The sequence below is a fragment of the Scyliorhinus torazame genome, chromosome 4 (genome assembly GCF_047496885.1).
Source record: "Scyliorhinus torazame isolate Kashiwa2021f chromosome 4, sScyTor2.1, whole genome shotgun sequence".
NCBI lineage: Eukaryota > Metazoa > Chordata > Chondrichthyes > Carcharhiniformes > Scyliorhinidae > Scyliorhinus > Scyliorhinus torazame.
In genome coordinates this window covers 162,137,013-162,147,393 of record NC_092710.1, presented here as the reverse complement: position 1 = coordinate 162,147,393, position 10,381 = coordinate 162,137,013, and the positions used below count along the sequence as shown (strand labels likewise).

At 42.0% G+C, this 10,381-nt stretch overlaps 1 protein-coding gene across 12 annotated transcripts in view; it reads left to right on the top strand.

Annotated features, from left to right (window-relative positions):
- The first annotated feature begins 287 nt into the window (after positions 1-287).
- The window catches only part of LOC140410565 (CYFIP-related Rac1 interactor A), a 380,318-nt gene continuing 370,224 nt past the window's right edge, over positions 288-10,381 (top strand). For 8 of the 12 annotated variants that reach the window (XM_072498818.1, XM_072498824.1, XM_072498817.1 and 5 more), the window contains exon 1: positions 288-436. Coding sequence is in view for 1 of the 12 variants with exons in the window: in XM_072498812.1 (XP_072354913.1) it covers positions 426-436 (11 nt within the window). In the remaining 11 variants the exon portion in view is untranslated. The remainder of the gene's footprint in view (positions 437-10,381) is intronic. The other 4 variants (XM_072498819.1, XM_072498816.1, XM_072498812.1 and 1 more) reach the window with 3 other exon arrangements.

Genomic DNA, 10,381 nt, shown 5'->3' with positions numbered 1-10,381 from the left:
TTGATAAGTATGGAGCAATAATTGGTCCAACCATCATGGTGTCTGAGTCCCTCGAGTCCCCGCCCCCCCCCGCGCGAAAGGAAAGCCTACAGGGGGAGTACGTACTCGATCAACTCGCCTTCTGGCTGCTCTGCAGTCTCTCGCTTTCACGTCAGGACATGGGAGCGCGCGTGTCCTGTCAATCAGGCGGCGCCTCGGCCAATGAGGAAGGACGGTGGGCGGGGTTCCCGCGGGCTGTCAATCAGGCGGCGCCTCGGCCAATGGGGAAGGCGGCTGGGCGGGGTCCCGCCGGATGGGCTCGTGCAGCGTTTGTGTGCAGCGAGTGAGCGAGCTGGAGCTGAGGACCGTTAACAAGAGGCAGGAAGAAAGGAGAGTGAGTGGGAGCCGGACCCGGAGATCTGGCTAGATATACACAGCCAACACTGATGGTCGCAAGGTGAGGCTATAGGGCAGTGGAAGCAGAGACGGGGAAGGGGTGTTTTTAATCCCCTTTCTGCCCCAGCCCAGCCCCCCCCCCCCCTAGTGGGAATGAAAGTAGTGATTGAGAGCCCAGAGTTGCCTGTATGGGAAGAAGAACCGGACTAATCCGCTCTTTGAGGCTTGCTGGCTCGACATTATTGATGGAAGTACTCCAGGGAAAGTCCATTAAGTGGCCTGTTGGTTCACAGATTGAGACACGGCTCGCTGCCAGTTACCCCAGTATATAGCCTCATGGCTTTCTGTGGCCTTTCTCTTCACACCCCCCCGCCTCCCCCACCACCACCACACCACACAATTATTGTAGCCTCTACTTAAGTTTTATGAGAGCCTTGTGCGCCTCCAAATAAAACTCTGCCCATTCTGCCAGCTTTAAATCAGAGCAGCATAGTTGAATTCTGAGCCCCGGCGAATGATCTGCAGAATATTGACATTGCTGCAGATCTTGACATGGGGAAGGCAATGCGTTCATTTCATTTTGCCACAGTGGCATTTCGTGTTGCCTGGAGATGAGCAGGCTGCCTCAAAGCTGGTTGCTAGTGTCATTATATGGTTGTATGAATCCAGCAGTGATACTTGTCACATTGAAATAAATATAGCCTGAACCTTTTTTTTCTCTATATATGGGTTAGTGATGGCTCAAAGATTTAGGGAAGTGATGCTGTGCAAGTGGCATTGCTTTTGCAAGTATGTTATGAGCACCTTCCTGGACTGGCTTACATGCCCTTCTCTGGTCAGAGGTCCTCCGGTGTGCTCATGGATTGGGAGAATCGCAGAGGTGTGCAATTATCATCTGAGTTTCTGCAGGAGTTGTGCATTAGCTGCTTTTCCCAGCTGTGCACTGAAATCTAATAACAAATTAATATGTTACTGATGGGAGGGGGAAGGAGGTCTGACGGTGGTGAGATAGAGAATGGACCTGCTGGCAGTTAGATTAACTTTATAGTGCATAAAACAGTCTTCGTAAATGAAAAGGTACAAATCACAATGAAAAGAGGCTGCTGGTCTGTTTAAGAGATTGCTAAACCTAAGAGGATTAGTTGTAGGCAAGAATGTCCTTTTCGACTGATGGGATAGACATGGAAGTCATATAGGTTGAAACTGTTATGGACAGATTAATAAAGGAGCATGGTGAAAAGATTGACAAAACTGAAGTTGAAATCTGATGCAGCAAGCTCCACCCCCTTTTATTAAATGCTTGATTGAAGATTTAATTTTTTTAGTCTCGTGTTAGCAGATTTGTGCGGATCTCTACAAATTGAAAACTAACATGATCTATTCAACAGAGTAAATAGAATGTCTTTGCTTAAAAATGAAAATTTCCTATAGTCTTTCCTGAATTCATTCATTTGATTTGGTTCATTCCAAATTTCAACAAATAATTATGTTTTCTATAATCTTCCCTTTACCATAATTCTTCTACATTGCTCATCGATTCACGATTTTGATTCATATTTCATTTTTTGATTGCTGGTCTCACTTATACAGATTTCCAGAATTGTACGCTGACGCCACCCAGCTGTACCTCACCACCACTCTCCATTCCCCCTCTGTTTCTAAATTGTTTGATTGTTCAATATCCAATACTGGATGGGCAGAAATAACTAAACATTGGGAAGCCTAATGCTATTGTTTTTAGTCCCCAACATAAACTCTGTTCTTTTGCCGTTCCTTTGCCACTTCATCCCTATCCTTGCAAATGTTGGAGGCTGAACCAGATTGTTCACAACCATGGTGTCGCATTTGACTGAAGTAAGTTAAGCACACTTGCATCACCATTAAGACTTCCTCCTGCAACCTCTGTAACAATGACAAACTCCACCCTGCCTCAATCACCTGCTGCTAAAACACTCATCAATGCATTTGTAATCTCTAGACTTAATTGTTCAAGCATACTCCTGGCTGGCCTCCCAACTTCCACCTTCTGTAAACTCTGCTGCCCATATTCTAATTCCCACTGAAATCCCATTCACCCATCACCTCTGTGTTCACTCACAGCGGCTCCTGGTTGAACAATATCTTAATTTTAAAATTTCTGCCTTGTTTTCAGATTTCTCCTTGGCCTCTGCACTCCTCCTCCTAAACACACACACTCTTCAGCTGCTTTAGCTCTCTAACCCTTAAATGCCTGTGCTCCCCCGATTCTGGCCTCCTGCGCATCCCCTATTTTAATTCTAAATGCTAACATACCATTCTTGGTCATGCCATCTGCTGCCTCACCCTAAGCTCAGGAATTACCTCTAAACCTCGCTGTCTCTCTTTAAGAGCTTCTGAAAACCTACCTTTTTGATGAAGCTTTTGGCCATCTGACCTAATATCTTCTCATATGGCTTGGTGCCAAATGTTATTTGCTAATGCTCGGTGAAATGCCTTAGAATGTTTTGTTATATTGATGCTGCAAAGTAGATACAGTTTGTTGTAATCATTGGAGATTTGAAACAAACCTTGGGAATTTTATTTGTTTGTTTGAAAACGCTCATTGTATAGTATTATTCATAGCACATCTTCCTAGAGGATAAAATCACAATTGCAATCAAGAGGGAGGAATTTATGGTGATATTGCTGGAATTGCTTTGCCATCTGTGGATAAAATTCATTAATATTTAAACTTCTATGCTTCTATGTACTTTTATAGTTAATTTATAATTTTTATTTACTTGCCCAACTCCGAGTAAAAAAACCCACAATTAATAACAGTGGAACGTCATCCCTATCTCACCGTTCATGTTGACCATTTTTTCTACTTTGCATGATAAACTAATTCTTAGCTATTGTAATTGTTTGCTTGTACGGTGTTCGGTAATACTTTCATGCTTGACCTGAATAATGTTCCAGAGTAAATAAATTATTGGACCAGTGACTTTATTATTTTATGTATCTGTGTCTTTCCACAAGTTTGGTGAGAAATCAGAGAAGATAACACCTATTGGAGGTTGTATGGGTATACATTTTGTTTCCTTGGACAGCACTGAGAAGTAGGATGTTATTACATTCTGAATTTTATCTGGATACTATTGTCGTAGAAATCTGTAGTATATTCAAAGAAAACATTGTTCAATTTTTTATGCTGGAAGAAGTTTTGGATTACATATTTGATTTCAGGAAATTTGATTGGAGTGAGTGGATTCAGAAATTTACATTATTGGAATGTTCTGAGATAATGTGACAAGTTTGAAAATAAAAAGCTGACCAGTATTGGATTCTAATTTGTCAGATAGGTTCACTTTTTGTTTGGCAAATTTCTGACATATATGTCTTATTGTACCCTGGCTTTCAACTGTACCATCAGCTAGTGCGCAAAATGCTCACTTTTACTGCATCGTCAATTTTACAGCAGCATTTTGCCAATATTCTCACATGAGTAATTTAAATAAATAGCAGATAATTGAAGTTATTGGCATTGCTGAATTTTTGAAACTGCCGTAGAATTTTATTTTTAGGTTTGAGTAATCAATATTATTTTTACTCCTTTAACACAGCCTCATAATTTTCTACGACAAAGCACACGTTCCTTGCAGCCACAATCTAAGCAGTTTTACTGTATCTATCCTCCTGGGAAGGAGAACTGATTAAATGAGGACAGTGGCCTATTTTGTATGGAGGAAAGGAAAGGATTTTATGCAAAATTTTGGAAGCAAAGTAAGCAAGAAATCCTGGATCAAAGAAAAGTTATTTGGTGCTTTGAACCCATTTCTTCCACAAACAAGATTCTCTATCCAATGCATTTGATTTCTTGAGGAAAGGCACTGTAAAGATTATGTTTGCCTTGCAAAAAGATAAATCAAACAATATTCAAATAAGGCCAGATTAGTTTTTTCTTTGATGTGAGATTATCATTATCAGGATTTTGTTATTTCCATTTACCAATTGTTCTAACCTGAAAGCCAGTTCTTTATTTAAAAAGCTGTTTGCAGGGCAGTTAATGCTTTATCCAATATTCGCTCTGTTCCATTACTCTGAATACAAAATACCTTAATCTCAAGAGGCAAAGTGCTACAGATGATGAAAATCTGAAACAAAAACATCAAATGTGCAATAACTACGGTTGCATCTGTTGAAAATCTTATAAAAATGTGAAAACCTAAGCTTTTTTCTCTTTATATTTTTATTCCTAACCTCTAAAGTTATTGTTTTTTTTTGCATACAAATTATTTCCTCTTATTATTTCACAACTCAATCTCCATTTGGTTGCCTCTTTTTCCCTCCAGTGAAACAAGTTTAGTTCTGTTAGTCTCTCTTTACAACCTAGAATTCAAATAAAAGCACCATAATTTTTCTTCTCTGTGTGTGGGTCCTCTGAAGTGTGAGTCCCTCATTGAGGATAGTGCCTTCAACACCGCATCCAAGTTGTCATTATTCCTTTGTATGCCCTGACAGCATGTATAGTAGGTTATTTGACTGTATGGAGTATCGCAAATGAGAGTGCTGGTTAGCAATTAGAGGTCAAATCAATTTTCTCCACTAGGCTGGTGAAGGTTAGGTGAAGGCCAATTGCATTACCATGACCACTGCTCTGGCTAACATCATTTAACTTGACATTGACCAGAGATTGACTTTAAGATCATCTTTGGATTTTATGGCTCAACTACTCACCCATTAAATTCCTTGAGCCATCTTAGAGTCTGAAAAACACTCTGTTGCTCTTGTTGAATCCTCCTACTGTTAACAAAATACTGTTTAAAGTTACATGATATGTACATAAGAACTAGGAGCAGGAGTAGGCCATTTGGCCCCTCGAGCCTGCTCCACCATTCAATGAGATCATGGCTGATCTTTTGTGGACTCAGCTCCACTTTCCGGCCCGAACACCATAACCCTTAATCCCTTTATTCTTCAAAAAACTCTCTATCTTAATCTTAAAAACATTTAATGAGGGAGCCTCTACTGCTTCACTGGGCAAGGAATTCCATAGATTCACAACCCTTTGGGTGAAGAAGTTCCTCCTAAACTCAGTCCTAAATCTACTTCCCTTTATTTTGAGGCTATGCCCCCTAGTTCTGCTTTCACCCGCCAGTGGAAACAACCTTCCCGCATCTATCCTATCTATTCCCTTCATAATCTTATATGTTTCTATAAGATCCCCCCTTATCCTTCTAAATTCCAACAAGTACAGTCCCAGTCTACTCAACCTCTCCTCGTAATCCAACCCCTTCAGCTCTGGGATTAAACTAGTGAATCTCCTCTGCATACCCTCCAGTGCCAGTACGTCCTTTCTCAGGTAAGGAGACCAAAACTGAACACAATACTCCAGGTGTGGCCTCACTAACACCTTATACAATTGCAGCATAACGTCCCTAGTCTTAAACTCCATTCCTCTAGCAATGAAGGACAAAATTCCATTTGCCTTCTTAATCACATGTTGCACCTGTAAACCAACTTTTTGCGACTCATGCACTAGCACACCCAGGTCTCTCTGCACAGCAGCATGTTTTAATATTTTATCATTTAAATAATAATTCCTTTTGCTGTTATTCCTACCAAAATGGATAACCTCACATTTGTCAACATTGTATTCCATCTGCCAGACCCTAGCCCATTCACTTAGCCTATTCAAATCCCTCTGCAGACTTCCAGTATCCTCTGCACTTTTTGCTTTACCACTTATCTTAGTGTCGTCTGCAAACTTGGACACATTGCCCTTGGTCCCCAACTCCAAATCATCTATGTAAATTGTGAACAGTTGTGGGCCCAACACTGACCCCTGAGGGACACTAGCTACTGATTGCCAACCAGAGAAACACCCATTAATCCCCACTCTTTGCTTTCTATTAATTAACCAATCCTCTATCCATGCTACTACTTTCCCCTTAATGCCATGCATTTTTATCTTATGCAGCAACCTTTTGTGTGGCACCTTGTCAAAGGCTTTCTGGAAATCCAGATATACCACATCCATTGGCTCCCCGTTATCTACTGCACTGTTAATGTCCTCAAATAATTCCACTAAATTAGTTAGGCACGACCTGCCCTTTATGAACCCATGCTGCGTCTACCCAATGGGACAATTTCCATCCAGATGCCTCGCTATTTCTTCCTTGATGATAGATTCCAGCATCTTCCCTACTGCCGAAGTTAAGCTCACTGGCCGATAATTACCCGCTTTCTGCCTACCTCCTTTTTTAAACAGTGGTGTCACGTTTGCTAATTTCCAATCTGCCGGGACCATCCGAGTCTAGCGAATTTTGGTAAATTATCACTAGTACATTTGCAATTTCTCTAGCCATCTCTTTTAGCACTTTGGGATGCATTCCATCAGGTCCAGGAGACTTGTCTACCTTGAGCCCCATTAGCTTGCCCATCACTACCTCCTTGGTGATAACAATCCTCTCACGGTCCTCACCTGTCATAGCCTCATTTCCATCAGTCACTGGCATGTTATTTGTGTCTTCCACTGTGAAGGCCGACCCAAAAAACCTGTTCAGTTCCTCAGCCATTTCCTCATCTCCCATTATGAAATCTCCCTTCTCATCCTCTAAAGGACCAATATTTACCTTAGCCACTCTTTTTTGTTTCATGTTGTTTCAGTTCTAGTAAAATGCCCTTGAAATGTTGATAACTTTCCATTGACTCTACTTTTAGTGAGCAACTGGAAGATGTTCTGTGGTGCTGCAAGTGGAGAGTCAGGCCCTAATATAGTATTTTAATGTGAAATAGAGATAATTGGATCAAGGTGCTCAGACGTAATTGAAACTACATTTTGACGTCAAGCATTTAGTCCCTATTATTAAAAAAAAATCTGTTATAAATTACTGGGTTCACATTTATAATGGAAATTGCCTGTAATTTTTTGCAATCCGATTACACCAGCACTGCAGCCCTTCACTGGGGAGTGACGGTTGTGTGGGAAGAAACATGTAATTACACTATGACCAGTTTAAATACATAGTTTATGTTATAAATGTGGACCAAGAATTAGTAATGGGGAGTATGTTGGTAGGAAGTCTGTGTAAATTTAAGATTTTTTGTATATTTTAGTTCAGTAATCACTACAGTCCTTAATCCTATTCTGATCTGCTAATGCCCTTTTCTCGTTGTGTACGTACTTCCTGTTTCACTGTGCATGATGTTGCGTTTGTCTGCTTTGAAATCTTTGATACAATTGTGATCATTGATGTAAAGTAATTTTATATTTTAATTAAATAATTTGAGACTATAATCAGTTGAACCAATTTACTTCATACAGCTTGGGCGGGATTCTGTGATCCTGAGGCTAAGTGTTGACGCCGTTGTAAACGCCGTTGCGTTTCTTGATGGTGTCAACATGGCCTCAGGAGCAGTGATTCTGACCCCCAACAGGGGGCCAGCACGGCACTGGAGTGACCCATGGCATCAGATGGGCGCCGCAGGGTCCGTGCATGCGCAGTGGGACCGGAGCGATTGCCGCGCATGCGCGGTGGCTCCCTTCTCCGCGCCGGCACCGACGTAACATGGAGTAGGGCTACAGGGGCCGGCGCGGAGGAAAAGAGGCCCCCAGCCCGACTGGCCGGCCCGCCGATCGGTAGGTCCCGATCGCGGGCCAGGCCACAGCGGAGGCCCCCCCCCCGGGGTCGGACCCCCTCCAACCAGGCTGCCCCCAGATGCAGCCACGCTGAGGTCCCGCCGGGTAAGAGTAGATGTGAATGGCGCCGGCGGGACTCGGCAGTTTTGGCGTGGCCGCTCGGCCCATTCCGGGCCGAGAATCGCTGGTTAGGGCCCCTTAGAACGGCATCGCGCCGGCGCCAATGGTGCCGATTCTCCACGCTCCGGAGAATTGTGGGGCGGCGTGACATGATTCACACCGGTCCCGGCGATTCTCCGGCCGTACCCCGGGGTGAGAGAATCCCGCCCCTTGCCTATCTTGATAGCGTAAGTCACAACATGGGCTGGTGAAAAGTTTTTTTAAGCAAAAGGAAACTGCCGGGCGTTCTTCCTTGCTTCTAATTTTTAAGCTCATGTTCATTCACTGGTATTTAAAACATTGGAAAGAAAAGCATTGGCCTAAATGTTGCGGTAGTAACGATGGTAAAACTGTTACTGCTCGTCATTATTCCTCCTCTGAAACTGACAGCAACTTTGAAGTCCATAATTGTGAAGTTAAACATTGGGGTGATCGAGAAGTTACAGTGATTCTACGCTTTTCCATGGGAGGATATATTGAAGTCCCTGCAGATTGCATTGAATTAGAAATTACTGAACTGACAAGAACTTGACTTTTTACACTGAGTTTTGCTGTTTTCGCTGTTACACTGAGTGTAACCTTTCAAGGGTTTTTAGGGTGAAACTAATAACACAAAAGAACAAGTTCTCATCAGTTCAGTGATTTCTAATTAATTGCAGTTTCCGGGAACATCAAAAGGTCCTCCTATGGAAAAGTATAGAATCACCAACAACAACTTGATCTTTAATGGTGGGCTAACTTCATAATTACGGCTGAGAAACCTCTCTGGCCTGAAAACAAATTTTATATTTGTGGAGTGTCAATTTTTTCGATTATGATAAAATTCCATATACCTAACTTCTACCTTAGTCCCATGTGTATATCGTAATCATGTTTTTCACTCTATAAAATGAGAATTAAAAAAGAGAAGGATAATCAGTGCATTTTACCTCTTGGCTAGTTGTTTATGGGAATACTTCAGCGTTAGTGGTTGTTTAGCCTGCTTGATGACATCACAGTTGCTGGATGTCTGGAAGTCCCCTTGACTGGATGCACAATTAAACGTCTGGGGAAATCCACACCACTGAGATCAGCATATTCTTGTGGGCAGCTCTTTTCAAAGTCAATGGTGAGCACTGTTGCTTCATCGTTGACCTCAAATTCCAGCTCATGGTAAATGTTGGTTGTTGGAGACTGGCCATTTTTTGTGAAGAATTAAAAATGAAAAAATGAATTGAGAAATAAAAATTAATAATAAACAAAGCCTTTTCCAGTACTAGGTAAACTGTAAAATACCATGATAAAGGAAGTGTGTCAACTCGAATTTACTTTTAGAAAAAAAGAAGTCAAGGGAATAGCTGATCAGTACAGGGAAATATTACTTCAAAGATATGTAAAAGAAACATTCACATTTTGATAAATTTACTTGCTCAGCTCCTGGTAGGTTTTGCTTTTGTTGTGGATCAAATTATGTTTTTGCTTTTTTTTGTACTTTTATGTAGAACTTCTATGAGGAAGGGCAAGATTGGTGCTCTGCAGCAGCAGAAGTTACATGGCTTCCACTCCAAAAAAAGCAACAATTCACTCGATCTGATAGGGAATAGAGTTTGCAATTTGTCCGATATTCTTTATTATTTTATTCTTTATTAATTCAAAGGATGTGGGTGTCCCTGGCTAGGCCAGCATTTTAATGCTCATCCCTAATTGGCCTAAAGAAGGTGGTGGTAAGCTGTCTTCTTGAACCGCTGCAGTCTATCTAGTATAGCTACACAGTGCTGTTAGGTAGGTAGATGCAGGATTTTGACACAGCAACAGCGAAGGAATGGTGATATATTTCAAAGTTGGGATGGTGAGTGGCTTGACGGGGAGTCTCCAGCTGGTGGTGTTCACATGTATCCGCTGCCCTTGTCCTTCAGGATGGCATTGGTTATGGGTTTGGAAGCTGCCGTCTAAGGAGCATTGGTAAGTTCCTGCAGTGGTACAACTGGTGGTATTGCGCATTGGTGGTGGAGGGAGTGAATGTTTGTGGATGGGGTACCAATCAAGTGGTTGTTTTGCATTGGATTGTGTCCAGTTTCTTGAGTGTTGTTGTAGCTGCACTCATCCAGGCAAGGAGAGAGTATCCATGGCACTCCTGACTTGTCTTTTAGATTGTAGACAGGCTTTGGGGAGGCAGGAGGTGAGTCTTGTAGCCACAGCATTTATATGGCTAGTCTAGTTCAGCTTCTGATCAATGGTGACTCTCAGGATTTTGATAGTGCTAGTATA